At 38.0% G+C, this 16418-nt stretch overlaps 1 protein-coding gene across 1 annotated transcript; it reads right to left on the reverse strand.

Moving 5' to 3' along the window:
* Positions 1-8052: 8052 nt before the first annotated feature.
* On the reverse strand, positions 8053-16139 carry LOC104232053 (AT-hook motif nuclear-localized protein 10-like). Its single transcript, XM_009785144.2, has 5 exons — positions 15325-16139; positions 15122-15174; positions 11660-11791; positions 8782-8940; positions 8053-8694 (listed from the first exon to the last, which is right to left on the reverse strand). Exons 1-5 carry the CDS (start codon positions 16019-16021, stop codon positions 8437-8439), a joined length of 1299 nt encoding a protein of 432 aa, XP_009783446.1. The 5' UTR covers positions 16022-16139; the 3' UTR covers positions 8053-8436.
* Between the last annotated feature and the right edge of the window lie 279 nt (positions 16140-16418).

The following is a 16418-nucleotide window of genomic DNA, read 5'->3' on the forward strand; positions in this document are numbered from 1 at the left end:
AAGGCGACGGTAAGCAGAGAAAATCAAAATGAGAAGTCTTGTTAGTGAACACCCACACGGGCACTATAAGGAGATGGCAAGAAATAAAATGAAAAATGCCATATCGTGAAAACCCACAAAGGGCGCCCATGATCGAAAATAAGATCCTCACAACCATCGGCATCAACAAAGTCCTGGCAAGGTTCCTCGGTATTCAAGGCAAAGTTGTGATAAATTTTTGGGAGTCAGACGGTTTACACAGATCAGGCATCCAGTCCAAAAGGCATGTCATGTTCATTGAAGTCCGCATGTACTCCGGATAAGTCCTTCTCTCCTTTCCCCGAAAGGGACACTTCTAGTTTTAAACTCATTCTCCATTCAATTATTTGTTTCTCTTTGAATCCCTTTTGGTCTAACACTGTTCCAAAACCAAGACAAAGAAAGGATGGCAAGACTGATTTACAGGGCTTTCGTTGGATACACGCTAATGTGCAAAGGGCACCCAGCCTCAGCAGGGGGCATCAAGACGACCTCGACTGGCCATGGCAGCCTATAAAGGCAATTGAAGTTGAAAGGGTTGAGTTTCACGTGGCTAATCGCCTCAGCGAAGTTGAAAAAACCAAGGTACCCCCAAATGCTCTAAAATCAAAGTTGGAAGAAAGAAGATAGAAAAGAAAGGCCTACAAAGGCAAAATAAAGTTGGAAAGGTTAAGTCTCACGCGACTAGCCATTGCAGTTAGGTTTGAGGATAAAAAATTCCCTGATGCTCCTGGAAAAAAAACACAAATGATTTGCCTGAACTACGTTTGACTTGATTCCGAAAGGATACGTAGGCAGCCTCTCTATGGGGTTCAGTCACACCAAAACAAAAATCCAGTTTTTCCCCAAAAGTTTACACTGGGGCAGACGTTATAATAATTCGGCAATAATCCCGCCTGGACGGTTCCAAAGTTGTAATTCGATCCAAGTTCTTTTGACCCCAAACCTATTGCAAGTCCTTCCGATCAATCAGCAAAAGTTTCTTCAAAATCAAAGGACGCAGTTGCTCGGATCCGACGCAGTCAGGAGCAGAGAAATAAAATGAGAGAGTCTTATTGGTGAAAACCTACAGGCATCATAAGGCGATGGCAAGCAGAGAAATCAAAATGAGAGAGTCTTGTTAGTGAAAACTCATGACGAGCACTATAAGGCGACGGTAAGAAGAGAAATGAGAGAGGTCGTCTAGCGAAAACTCGCAAAGGGCGCTGTCGTCCGAAAAGAGGATTTCACCACAGAAGGTTCTGGCAAGGTTCTTTGGTTTGGAAACATAGATCCGTTTGGTTCGTGAGAAAATGTAGGTTCGTGAGAGTCAGGCATCCAGTCCAAAAGCAGGTTATGTCAATTTAAAGCCAGCATGCACCTCAGATAAGTCTTTCTTTTCCCCGAAAAGGACGCTTCTCTTTTTAAATTTATTTTTCTCGCTCTTTGTTTACCTTTCTTTGGATTCCTTTTCGGTTTAACCCTAAGCCCCAAAACATGCAAGAAAGAAAAGGTGGCAGGACCGGTTTCACAGGGCTCTGTCTGGAAAGAGGTGGAGAACATACCCGGCCTCAGTGATGCGTCAGTCCAATCCCGACTGATCGTGACGTTTGATTACCTCAAAATCCCCGAGCAGAGCGAGACGGAAGAAACAGAGCCGTACACGCACAAATCATCGTGAAATCCTGAAATATTGAGTCTTATCAGTTTGAAAGGAGGTCGCCTTGGAATCCAATCAATGGTGAATTTTCTCAACGGAAATGAGGCTTGGGACCAAGAAAAACAATGAAGGCCACAAAACCGACCACAATTTCAAACTAACAATTTTCCTTTGTTTGAAGGTGAAACAGTTGCAATACAAAACGAACTAAGCAGGAAGCAGGTACAACCCTACGAGAGGCAGGTGCAGCCAAAAAGAAATGCGCAAGGATTAGAAATGGCTATGCTGCAATAATCAACCCAAAAGGGAAGTCTCCTCCCGATTTTTTCCTACATTTTTTTTCCCTAACCCAATGATTTCCCCGGCATAACCCGAGGACTCTTTCCCTTTCCCAACATAACCCGTGGACCTCCTTGGCATAACCCAGGGACCTTTTTCCCTTTTCCGGCATAACCCGATGACTTCTCCGGCATAACCCGGTGAATCTTCCCGGCATAACCCGTGGACCTCCCTGGCATAACCTAGGGACCTCTTTCCCTTTTCCGGCATAACCCGATGACTTCTCCGGCATAACCTGGTGAATCTTCCCGGCATAACCCGTGGACCTCCCTGGCATAACCCAGGGACCTCTTTCCCTTTCCCGGCATAACCCGTGGACCTCCCTGGCATAACCCAGGGACCTCTTTCCCTTTTCTGGCATAACCCGATGACTTCTCCGGCATAACCCGGTGAATCTTCCCGGCATAACCCGATGACTTCCCCGGCATAACCCGAGGACTCTTTCCCTTTCCCGGCATAACCCGTGGACCTCCCTGGCATAACCCAGGGACCTCTTTCCCTTTCCCGGCATAACCCGATGACTTCCCCGGCATAACCCGATGAATCTTCCCGGCATAACCCGTGGAATATTCCCGGCATAACCCGATGACTTCCCCGGCATAACCCGAGGACTCTTTCCCTTTCCCGGCATAACCCGTGGACCTCCCTGGCATAACCCAGGGACCTCTTTCCCTTTCCCGGCATAACCCGATGACTTCCCCGGCATAACCCGATGAATCTTCCCGGCATAACCCGTGGAATATTCCCGGCATAACCCGTGGAATATTCCCGGCATAACCCGATGACTTCCCCGGCATAACCCGATGAATCTTCCCGGCATAACCCGTGGACCCTTCACAGCATAACTCGTGAACCTCCCTGGCATAACCCAGAAGCCCTTTTTCCTTTTCTCCCGGCATAACCCGGTCAGTTTTCCAGCATAACCTGGCAATCCTCCCAATTTAGGGCTCCGATCCCTAAGTTGAGCAAGTTTCCATTTAGCCAGCATTAGAGCTCCACTCCCTGAACTGAGCGTTCTTCTGTTTAGCCAGCCTTAGGGCTCCAATCCCTGAACTGAGCATTTTTCTGTTAAGCCGACATTAGGGCTACAATCCCTAAGTTGTGCATTTTTACCTTTTGCGACATTAGGGCTCCAATCCCTGAGTTGCGCTTTGTAGACTAGGGTTTTTCCAATCCCCTCATCAGTGCTGTAAATTTTCATGACAATTAACTCACGAGATTTTCCTAGTGAAACTGAGGCAGAAAATTTCGTTCGTTTGTTTTTTTGTTTCAGCAGGTCTGACCCTGAGGTGCATGGATCGAGACGACCTACGGGATGAGTCTCAATCCAGAATAAAGAAAAGAAAAAGAGAACAAAAAAAAAGAAGATGTTCCCACATATTGGAACAAACAAAGGGCAGGTCGCTAAAAAAAAATTGGATCAAATTCCCGAGCTCCGCCAATCCCGTTTCATTCAATACCGCAGAAATAAACAGGCGCCTACAACTTGCGAGCATCAAGATTCGGATCGAAGTCTACAAGCAGAATCAGCTAAGACCCAAGATCAAGTTGCAAAGGAATTATAGATAGGGATCTTGTAACTAGCAATTGACACGCATAAGTAGTTAGTTCAATTTCAATTTTCCTTTGGTTGTAATAAGGCGATCAGTAAAGCAACAGTGGCAACAACAACAGCAGTAACAGCAAGCATCGCAATCCCAGGGTAGTCCCAGCTACCAAAGTTTCCCGAACTACATTGACTTGATTCATGTTCAGCCCAGGATATGTAGGAAACCTCTGAAGCAAAGGTTCGGTCAAATCTTTTTCAAAAATGCTTCATACGGAGTACTCGGATGGGCAAAAATCGCTCATTTTATCTTTGCACGAAAACCCTTCGTGTCTTCGGGCAAAGAGGGGCAGCTGTAAGCACGTGATTTTTGCCCTATATGAGAATTACTCCCAAAAAATTCAAAAATAAAATGATTTTCCTTGGTGTGCAATTTTGTGATATTTTTGGATAATTATTTGTATTTGTCTGTGCATGTTTATTTGTTAAATTAATAAAAAATACAAAAATATGTCGCATTTTGCATGTAGGATTTAATTCTACAATTGTTAGTAATTAAGTTTGTTTTACAAAAAATGAAAATTACAAAAATAGGCATCTTTTGTATTTTTAGCATTTAATGTCCAAATATACAATTTTATGCTTAATTATTACTTAATTATGCGTTAATTGTTATTGGGAGTTAATTTGCGCTTTTATAACTTATTTTAGTTCTTAATAATAATTTAAGGATTTTTAGAATTTAGTTTTAGAAAAATAAATAAGAGAGCTTGAATCAGAGAAAAGAGGACAGAAGACAGAAGAAAATTTTAAGAGAGAGGAAATTCCGAAAAAATACTAAGACTTTAGAAAAATAAAAAGAAAAACATTCTGGAAATTCAAAAGAAGAAGAGTATACACCTGATATACAATCCAAATATTCTGATATACGGATTTAGAAATTAAGGGTTAAACACTAACTAGTCTTTCAAAATCTGAAAAGATTCCCTTTGCTTCTGTCCGTTGATTGTTGTTGATGTGTCTGGATTTTTGTCTTGATTTTAAAATCTGTCACTAAGTTTCTCGTTGCTGGTTGTTACTGGTTGCTGGGGTTGCTGTTGTTGTATGCTACTGAATTTCTGCTGATCTCCCTTTTCTTTTGCTTCCAATATCAGGTACACAACTGACACGCTGATTATTGTAAACTGAAACAGGAAGCATGAATACGAAAAAATGAAGAGTTGAAGTTCTAAATTTATTTAATTATATTCTGAATTTTATTTGTATATATAAATTATTTAGCTTACAAAAATCAGAATCATGTAGCTATTTAATATATATAGTGGAACATCTGACGATAGCTTAACGGATGAACTATCTATATATATTGCCTAAAAATAAATGAATGGTGTAGCAACTCCGTCTAGTTAAAAATCAAACGAATAGGCCATTTCGAACTTGTAGGAATATTGTTTAGTTAAATAATATTGGTTAATTTCAGCATGTAAATGGTTTAGGATTAAAATTAGATTGCTAAGTTTTTTTTTAATTTGACAAACTGAGAACATGCCTAGTATAATGTAACTAGGTAGTAACATGTGAATAAGACGGCCCAGGTCTAGTTTTATGTCATACACGTTGGGCCTGGGCCCGCATTGGCAACGGACTGCCCTGCTTGCATCATTTTCAGAATTTATGAATCATATTCGAAACCCAACTATAACAACTCAAGCATGTAAATAAATTAAGACCTTTTCTCTTTCATTTTATAGAGACATAATAGGAAAATGTAGTCATTGTAGGTTTATCCTTTCATAAAATGAGACGAGCCTCACCAAATAAAACAATGCAAATTGCGGGGCCCTCAATAACTGGTCACAATAAAATACTTAGAATTTGGGATGGACTGTTTAGTGAATTTCACTGCCTTCCCCAAAGACAATAAACGCGTTAGACTCTTTAGGCGCGACTTAATTAAATTACATTCTTAAACTCGGGTGCGCATTTATGTGACCCAAATTCAAATCTCAACGGAGTCGGAATGTATTAACAACCATGGGTGCATTGACTGTGACGTGGTTCGAGACGCATTTTCACGACGTTGTAATTCTATAAAAATGATAAATAATAAAAGCGGTTTAAACTTAATGAAAGCACATAAGTAATAACATGTATTAAATCAGATATCTAGCCATTATAACAATTTAAGCGATCGTGCTAGAACCACGGGATTCGAGGGTGCCTAACACCTTCCCTCGGGTCAACAGAATTCCTTACTTAGAATTTCTGGTTCGCAGACTTCATTTGGAAAGTCGAACATTTTCCTCGAATTGGGATTCAAGATAAACCGGTGACTTGGGACACCAAAAGCCAAACCTTTCCCAAGTGGCGACTCTGAATTAAATAAATAATCTCATTTCGAATATTGTCACTTAAATTAGAAAAACTCCCTCACGCATTCAATCCTTCGGGGCGGGCGCGCAAAAAGGAGGTGTGACACCGGGTAGAGATGTATGTTGGTATTGTCGTACTGGTTTTAGCTAAATTATCATATTACGTCTTTCACTTGTATTTATTTATCGTTAATATTTCACTGTTGATCGCATGCTAATTTAAATTGTTAAAATGGGCTAAATAAAAGAGTTAGTGACTCTATAATACGCGGCATGCCTAGCTTTCACGAGTAGGCGCCATCACGACTCCCAAGGGTGGGAAATTCGGATTGTGACACAAATCAAGTATTAAAATTATTCCAACCTAAATTCATGACCCAATTGCTTAAGAGAACTTATGTTTCTATCAAATCGAGGAGATTAAAGGGAGAAAATATAAAATGGAGTTTGTAAAAGTTGGTGAATATGACAGAGGAAAAAGAGGAGTGGAAATAGAGATTCAACAAGAAAAACAGAGAAGCAAAAAAATAAAACATGACTAGTTTCCAAGCATGGGGAGGAAGAGGATGACACAAGATAATAATGGCAGGCTAGTGGAGAACCATGGTTCTGTTAAAATGAAGAAAGAGGAAAAGAAAAGAAAAAATGAATAAAAAAAAAGAAAAAATTAGTATTAAGTTTAATTAGTTAGAGTATCCAATAGGAAAGTGACACCTAGACAATTAAATTAGTTTTAAGCTATTTTTTGTGCCTCACGCGCATCTAGGAAATGAACAGCACTTTTCATGCCAGGTCATCACTCAATGGGGTATTAAATTCACTTAAGATTAGAATAAGTGGGTAAAAGTTCGCCTGTAAAATTTAGGTGTGTAAATGATTTTTCCTGACAAGTTTAAGGGATACTTTATGCATTTTCTCTTAGTATAACGTTAGTAGCTAACGAGAGGATAAGAGATGAAAAGTGCATATCCCACTCCATCCATTTAGAAGAATTTCTAATCAAGTGCTCCCTCCGTTCACTTTTAGTTATCAAATATTCTAAAATTAAATTTTCATTTTTACTTAATACTTCATATATCAAGAAAAAAATAATTTATTTTTTCTATTTTGCCCTTAGCAATAATTACTCATTCCAAATCAATTAACACTCTGTTTGGATTATTGTTCCCCGTCGTTTTATAATGTATTGTATCGCATTGTATCATATCGTTTTATAAATACAATATTTGGATATATTGTATCGCTTGTTATTGTTAAATAATATTTTACTGTTTGGTTTGACTGTATCGTACTGTACTGTAACTGATAAGTTGACTAAAATACCCTCAATTGTTTAAATATTAAATTTATTAAAAGTTATGCATAAAAATAATTTAAAAAAATAAAACAGAAGAAGGCAAAACACCTTAAAAAAGCAGAACAAAGGAGCGTGACAGAAAAAGGCAAAACAAAATAGCATGGCTAATTAGAATTGAGTTAAAAGCAAATTAAGAGAAAAAATAAAACAGAAATCGACAAAACACCTTTAACGTTGGTGGCAGAAGTTCTAGAGAAAAAAACAAAGTAGGTTATAGGTTAGAGATTTGGAGTTAAAATAGAAAAAAAAGGTAAAAGGTAAAATAGAATTGTGGACTAATAAGTTAGGGCATAATTGAAAAGAAAAATAGAAAATAACCCCACCACACCAAATCAGTTGTTTAAAAAAAGGGACTTTTTATTGTTCTGGAACAATGAATTTAACAATACAATACAATCAATTTTTATGAAACAATCAAAACAAACATTATTTAAGATAACAGTACAATACGATACAACAGAGAACAACCATCCAATTAAGTTGTAAGACTATACATCTATTAAAATGGATATCATGATAAATTATACACCTTATTTATTACTCCCTTAATTCACTTTTACTTGTTCATTATATTAAAAATACATTCACTTTTACTTGTCCATTTTAGCAAATCAAGAAAAAGACAATCTGCTTTTCTTGTTTTACCCTAATCATTAACGACTTATTCCCCAAATTATTTCCCAAGACTTTTTAAAATGCTATCATTATTAGGGGTTATATGGCAAAATACATAACACAATTATTATTTCTTAAGGAACGTGAAAAGTCTAAAGTAGACAAGTGAACGGAAAGAGTATTTCTTAAAGCGTGTACAAAATCAATAGCGGACAAGTAAAAGTGAACGGAGGGAGTAATTCCTAAAAGAAGTTACAAAGTTAAAACAAATACTCAACCAAATGTCACCTAAGCGACCATGGAAATGGCTTTCTGTAAATCAGCCATGCTTTTTACCTCAGCTAGTACAAATCAACTACATACCAAAAGGAAAAATATTAAAGTGGGGAAAGGTAAGGGGGGAAATAGAAGGAAAATAAGCTCAAGTCGAGAACTCAAGAAACGCCTATACTCTGCCTGTTAGCATCGCGAATATATTGCCAACTCTATTGTAGGGAATGAGGAAAGTCAAATATCGTTGGCAATGTCATGTCAACTAAGGAAGCATTTTTCACAGTGATTTTGGCCAGCCCATATTTGCAAACATGGACATACCATGCATAGGTTGGCCAGCATTACCAAAGGGTCCTGGTTCATGGTGGAAAGGACTGTTGCCATTTTCATCAGATGAGTCACTTGAGGCACCTTGAGAAGGAGGGCTCGCTTCTGTGACTGGAGCACCAAAATTCAACATATTGGATGGTGGTGTTGAAGATGGTGCCTTAGACTTTGGCTTTTTCCCTTCTGCAATGAAGCTACCTACAATTACCTGGTCATGAACTTAAAAAACAGTTATTAATGACATATAGTCCACTCACACATGAGGGGAGGGGTACAAAGGTAGATAGAACAGCACCTGCACGGGCGTGGCAGCCATAAGCATTCCTGCAACTCCACCACCCAATACTCTACCATCTGAACCAGCCAGCGACACACTTAGACCACTTGCTCTGCTGCTGTCATTACTTTCCGACCGCAGGAAGGAACCTGACAAGGAGATGATTTCAAATCGGCCCTGCATATTAAAATATATCATGAGATTACTTGTTGAGAATAATATACATATATCATATGAGATTATTAGTATAGGTAATATACTAAATAATTCTGTGTATTACAAGCCAACAACCTAACTCATCCGATGCCACTCACAATCAGGTTAGCAATACCATGCTCTAGAAAAGTACATTGATCAATTAAGATTCCATTTAAGCTCCACATGATCATATGCACAATTCACTAATGGTCATTCAAATTACGCTTTGCGTTTTCTGTCACTTAAAAATCATTTTTCTAAAGCCTAGTTAAAAGAAATATAAAAGTGGCTGGAAGATGCAAATTTTGGCACGAAATCTGATGCGGCTATCCTAATCCTCTAATTAATTTAATAAAACCGTTAACCAACCCATACCTACTCACCAAATGGGTCAATAACCCATTTGACCCATATTCACAAATGGGTAAATATAAAAGTTAACTACCCCACCATTTTCCACAATACTTGTCCATTCTCTTTCTATCCTAGGGCGATTTAAGGCTCCAAAACACAGTTTTTGAAGAGCTTTTATCTAAAAAGATGGAATCCTCTTCCGTGAAAAGGAATAATTTAATAGCTTCACTGCTGGGGTCCCTCAAGCCCCCCCCCCCCCGGTTGTCTGCTGCTTTAATGGACAACAAGCTGAAGCTGCGCAGAGACAGGTTGAAATCAAGGTAAAAAATTAATATTTTTCTTGTTGTTACTTGTTTGTTTATGTCTAAACACAAATGATCCTTTTTCTGCATTGTTCCAAATGGCAAATTTAAGCAAGCCAATTATAACCACAATTTAAAAGCTATGCACAAAAGAACCAATCAACTGAAGCTCACTTGCGATCAGTTAAATTAGCTCATCAAATATATATCTAATCAGGTCAAGTTTGACCGCAACTTTAAAGCTCTCTAAGCATCAAAAATCAAACTTGACTAGCCCTGGATCTCCAAATAAAGGAGTTCAATCTCAATAACTAAAAGTTCACTTGGCAAATTGGTAACTATATACGTTTGAAAGGGGAAAACCTTGCTCTATTTCATGCTTTTACCTCTCAATGGCTTCGCCTAACTGAGCTTAACAGAACCTCGAGCAAATAAAAAAAATTATAAGTGAACCGCAAGCAAATAATGATTCTTAAAGAAATGATTGGCGCTAAATAAACCTTGTTTAAGCACTATGGAAATTATTACCTATGGTTAGAAAACACAAGTCTGCTTTGGGGAGAAAACCTACCCATAAATATCCTGACCCGTGCTGTTTGATTATAAAATATTTTAAGTTTAAAGTATATGCTCATCATAAACTATTAATTCTCCTATTTTCAAGGCCAGTTTCTGTAAGCCTGCAATCGAACAAAGCGAATTACTTTTTTTACAGTCTAACCAAATGTTAGCCTGGAAAGTAACATTGCAAGGACTGAAGGACGCAGATAGCAAATTAAACACTATAGTGACCTAGTAATCTCCGCCACCCCTTACTATCATTTTAACGTAGTCAGTCCTCGTTATCTACTAAGGAAAGGTTTGCCTAAGTTTTGCAAGAGAATTAGAAAGATGCTTTAGGGAAGAGAGTTATTAATCTCCTTAAAGCAAGCGACCTAAGAGAGTGGATCCAATTTTAAGACAATCCTTCAGACAGAACTTAAGAAAGTGATCTTTTTATGGCATAAAATGCACCTTTATCTTTCCATCATTGGTAAGGTTAAATAGACAGCTAATTCTAGCAACCAAAATTGTATCAATGGTTACTCTCCATTGCAGTCAAGGTCAATTGAAATAAGACCTATCTCAAATATCAACCTAATGAAGACAATAGAAATATCAAAGTCAAACAAATGACAACAGAAAACAGAAAAGAATTTTGATCTTCATTCTCAATGGCTAATTCCGCATTGCAAAGATGAGGTCATGTCCTATATATAGTCCAAGTTGTTTTCCAACTCAAAGAAGATGAGCAACGTTTCACGCTGAGATAAAAAGATCAAATAGATCTCAGAATAAAACTAAAGTACTGTTCAATAACAGTTTTGCTTTTTGCCCACAAATAACTAGGCCTCACTCAAGAAACAAATCTATAAGCATTATTGCATTTATGAGTGTACTACTATCCATTGAAGACTTTCCAGTGTTTCAACCCATTTAAACCACATCCATCACACAAACGTGCACATGAAAAGCAAGGACTAGGTCTAACACGAAATAGAAAAAAAGGAGGAAAGATTGAATTAAAAAGCAGATAAAAAGAGATGTGGTTTCTATTACCAAACACTTCTATAGTTAAACTCCGTATTTGTTATCAATCCACCTGACAGATATGTGCCTCAAAAATGTACAAGGACACAAATCAAGATTCTCAGGGTAACTAATGTGTTTCATACAAACCTCTAATCAGTAATCAGGCAATAACAAGGACCAAAAAATGGTATCAGTTCACAACAGTTTTTTAACAATCATTTAAAAGAGGATTCAATTAAACAAACAAATAAACTTAGCAAGGACTACAGGAAATATTCCAAACTATGCTACGTCAAGAGTCAATTTTTCAAGAAGTATTAAAAATGTTAGGTGAAAGTTTGTATATAAGATGGAAAAGCAGATACTTTAGAACAGGCTCCCATTAACTCCGGTGCACAGGCACGATAGGTAAAACTATATGAACTAAGATAATGAAACAGAAATTGTCTTAAAGGCAAATGCATACAAACCTCGTAGGACACAGTGCCACCTCCCATTGCTGGTTGGCGAAGGGTGACGTTACAGATGGCTCCATTTGCAGATAGTATACAAACTGTACGTGGTCCCTGCTGTGAGAAGGCCATTATTTTTGATGCTATGTCCTGAAAACGAGGAAACAGATTCGCATCATATTGAACAGCCAACTGAAGATTCACAGGACTAGGAATTTATTAGAAGTCAATTTTAACAAAGACAGATAAAGCTAGAAAACAAAGGCTTCAAACTGCATCAATGTTCTGCAGAACCGTAACCAAAAAAAAGCACCCCACCACCAAGCCCTTTAGTAGATACAAATCTATGAACCATGGGCAGCAAAAATTAAAGATGTACATCTACCAAAGGTGCACCTTCTCAAAAGATATGCCTAAAACGGTAAAACCTCTCCAATGCTTTTGATTTTGCAGCATACAAACCAAGGTGCAACAATTATACATAAATCTTGATAGGCACATGCAATCTATCTGTTAAAAGCCACCCATTCAAAAGTCTAATCAAATGCTGAAAAGTATACCCTACCATTTCGTAATACTAATTCACAATTAAAATAGTTGAGATCTCCCAAACATGTACATCAAAAAGAACAAAGTAACTTCTAGTAACAAGTTAGAGTCAAGGATACGAACCTTGGCCTAAACAAAAAAAATGCTATATAAACTAAGTAATCTTTGCAAATTAAAATAAAAACGGACTGAATAAGCAAACGAAGATCGACATACTTGAACCTTACCACTGCAACCAGTCAACTGAACTCTTAAACTGGTCATATACAATGTCAACCACCAATGACGTCGAAACAACATGCTGGAAACCCTACTTACTTCCACAACCAAAACAAGAAGTTCTATACACAATATTCTTTACAGAATGAGATAAAATGATAATGTAAATTGATTAATTCCAAATAACAAGGACTACAGGATTAAGCATAAATTAATTCGTTTTTTCCAAATCCATACTTCCCCAAAAACAAAAAAATAAATTAATTAATTGCCCCAGCCACTTCCTGGTGCAATATTTACACCTCTTGCTTTCCCAAGACACCAGTGTGAAAGCCTACCTTCCCAATGCCCAGGATACCTCTCAAAGCACTCCAGCTGGTGGCAAAGATCATCCATCTCCAACCATAAGGTTAGGGTTCAAATGACGAAGGGAGCAAAAGCACACCAGGTAGGGGGATTTGGTAGTAGAATTACTACACCTTAGGGGTGAGTAACCTTCAAGCCAGAAGATACCTAACAATGCCTCAATCCCAAACAAATTGTGATCGCTAGAGTAAAAAGAATTAAGGTGTCACATTTGAGTTAAGATTTTGTCTTTTTACTGATTACCTGTTTTGTTAACATACAGGTTTGACCAGGAACGGAAAAAGGTTGAAGCATTTGTCGGATCAAAAACTGGTATTCAGGTAATATCAGGTTAGCCTAGCACATGCACATCTTATTATACTGACTGGTTACTGCCATCTATTTTTTTTATAAGGGGCCATATGAAACATCACTGTCCATGTCACTCCATTTAAACTAACAGTCCAATATTATATAAAATATAATTTAAGAAAAAGCACTAGAAGTTCTTTGTAACTCTACCGCATATATAAAAATCTCTGACAAGATGACAAGACTCCTGGAAACACTGGCCCTAAAGTAAACAAGAGATCATGAATAAACTTAATCCCAACTAATTTGTATCGCCTATATAGATCTTTTTCCCCTTCTTTCAACAATGCAAAATTTAAGTTAATTCATAATACCAAGAAGATTTCTTATATTAAAGTTCTACTATATTATTCATAATCACTACCATATCCATCCATATCATCTCCTCGATGGTTCTTATATATATTGCTTGAAATAGCCATCTAATCTCGTAGAAAATAGACAAAACATAGGTCAGCTCCTGTGGGCATGTGAGGCGCATGCCTTAGCATCATTGTGCCTACACTAAGTGCCAAGCCAGTGTTTATAAAAGAAAAAATCGCAAAAAAGCGACAAGCTTCATGGGGCTTGAAGCAAAAAGCGAGAAGTAAAATGCGCTCTTCTTTGAAGTGAAGCACACAACTTACAAAAAAATTAAAGAATGCGAAACAATATGAATTTAGTAATATAATACTCCCTCCGGTCCATAATAAGTGATTTCTTTACCTTTGGCACATCCACTAAGAAAATACTAACTCCCAAAAAAAAATAGATATTGTTACTAAACTACCCTCAATTAAAATTTGCATAAGTAGGTATAGTAGCACTTATCGTAGCTCTATTATACTCCAACTTAAAGTGGCACTTAGCGAAGCAACAAATAAACCTTTAAACTTCTCTTCTCAAGTCACTTCTCAACACACAAATCTAATTATATTAATGGCAATCCGCCTGAGAATGTGATAAAAATGTGAGGAAGTTATTCTCACACTTAGCGCACATCAATTGCTGAACCTATTTAATGTTATCATTAAAAATTGGAGTAAGTTATAAAACTTTCTAGGGATAAGTAAATAAGGATAAATTTGGAAAAATAAAGTGAACTCTTTCTTGATTATTATGTAAAAGGACACTTGTTTTGGACCAAAATAAAAAGGTAAAAAAGTCACTTATTATGGACCGGAGGAAGTAATGAAATTGCAAGTAAAATAATATCTTTAGCGTCAAAATACAATGATGTCTATCGATATTAGTTCAACTTCTCAAATTTAATAACCAATTGCTTCTCCTTTGGGTTACCTTGAGCATCATTGTCTGAAGCGCACATCTCTATCAAGCCCATGGATTCACCTATAAAGCGCTACCCTCGCTTCAGATGACAAAGCTATGACTCTTAACAACAATGTGCCAACTAAACAAGGTAACCACTCAGCTTGCTCTACACCTAGGTTCAGGGCTTAAGCACGTCTCAAATGATATTGTGAGCTCCACGGCCAATCCTAGATCTAAAAGTTCCAAGATGAATCCCTCCAACCCTTTGGATCAAGGGTATCGAAGAGCAACTAAATTACTTCTCATGTTACACTGATATGACTACATCCCTCTTGAGCTCGTGTGCAGCAAAATCGTTGACTTTCACCAATGAAATCTTCAAATCGTAGCAACAGTTACATAAATGCATACATTCTCTATGCTATAAAAATCTCCAACAAGATTGTTGGTCATTTTTTGTCTCATTTGCATTTTAAAGGAGACAGAAATGTGACTTTCCTTTCAGAAAATTCGGGAGTTTGCAATTTCACCAAAAAGAGATGCTTCTGTATCAAGAATTCACTCTCTCTCAAAAAATATTTGTCGCAAAGTCATTATAATGCAAAAACACAGTGTAAAACATGCATATAACAGTGTAGATAGATACTTTCTAACACGTTCAGTAGGTAAATGAGCATGTTTTGTAGAAACAGCATAACATACTTTACCAAAAAAGAAAATAAAAAACAAATGAACAAATTATACCTCCCCAACATTCACTGTGATCACATGGGGCGTAAAGCCGACTCCAGCTGCACCTGTCAACCATCAAGAATCCCAAGAATCACTTACTGCAAGCAAACTGAATAGTAGAAAGAAGTTCAAGAAACCCAAAAAGACAGTATTCTTTTTTCCAAACAAGTCAAAACTCAAATTACAACAACAGCAATAATATACTGTATATATACCTAAAGCATCAAGCTGCTTTTTTGAAGAACTAGGAGGCCTTCCTCGGGCCTTTTTGGACGGGTTCTCTGAAGATGTACCCTCCACATCACCACCACCCCCAGAATCTGTATTCGTCGGCACCACAGAAGAAATAGGGGTAACAGGAGTAGGAGAGAGACCCAAAGCGATGTTACCATCAGGAGAATACTTTCTGGGTCGGCCCCTTTTCTTCCTGACAGGCTCAATGCTGAACCCAGTAGTAGCTGCCCTAGGAGATGATGCATCTGAGTAATCAAGATTGGGTTGTTGGACTGCAGAAGCAGAAGCAGTATTCGCCACTGAATTAAAGGGGAACCCAGAATTCTGTTGCTGGTTCTGGTGCTGGTGCTGCTGGTGTTGAAGCTGTTGCATCATGGCAGAAGAATTGTTGTTGTTATGTGTAGGAACATTGTTGGATACAGCATAGGAGTTGGCTTGTTGCTGCTGCTGTGGGTGCTGTTGTTGTTGATGTTGTGGGTGTTGTTGGGGTTGATGTTGTTGTTGGGGTCGTGCCATCATCATAGGATGGCCATGTGGCGGTGTATGTTGTTGTTGGTGGTGTTGGTTTTGGTGGTGTTGGTTTTGGTGGTGTTGAGGGAAAGAATGAAGATGGGGGTGTGGGGATTGGTGATGGTGTTGATTTTGGTGGTGACCCGATTGTGATTCTTGGGAATCCATGGAACACAGAATTATTCTGGTGAAAAAAGGGAGTTTTCAAAAATGTAATCAAGGGGGATGGGGGAAGGTACTGTTTCTGTCCACTGAATACCTACTACTGTGGAGTGAGAGAGAGTACAAAATCAGGAAAAAGAGGGGGGGGGGGGGGGAGAGATGGTGAAACACTGAAAAGCGGAGGAGAAGTTGGACTAAGGGGGAAGACGCAGATTGGAATTTTAGGGTTTTATGAATTTTTTTTTATTTTTATGCTTGCGGATCTGTCTGGTGACTGCGTGGTCCTTGCAAACTATCACAACAAATAGTCATTTTATCAAAACTTTGCGATATAGTCCAGATTTGACCAATCAATTTTGTAGTAATTCCTTCTAAATCAACAATAATTGTAACAATTTATTCT

This window comes from Nicotiana sylvestris, chromosome 8 (assembly GCF_000393655.2).
Source record: "Nicotiana sylvestris chromosome 8, ASM39365v2, whole genome shotgun sequence".
Classification (NCBI taxonomy): domain Eukaryota; kingdom Viridiplantae; phylum Streptophyta; class Magnoliopsida; order Solanales; family Solanaceae; genus Nicotiana; species Nicotiana sylvestris.

Coding starts and splice junctions, on each gene's coding strand:
- LOC104232053 (XM_009785144.2), bottom strand. CDS start 16,021: ATGGATTCCCAAGAATCACAATCGGGTCACCACCAAAATCAACACCAT. Junction 11,792..15,121: donor TCACAGTGAATGTTGGGGAG/GTATAATTTGTT, acceptor CCTCGTTTTCAG/GACATAGCATCAAAAATAAT. Junction 8,695..8,781: donor TGGCTGCCACGCCCGTGCAG/GTGCTGTTCTAT, acceptor GTTCATGACCAG/GTAATTGTAGGTAGCTTCAT.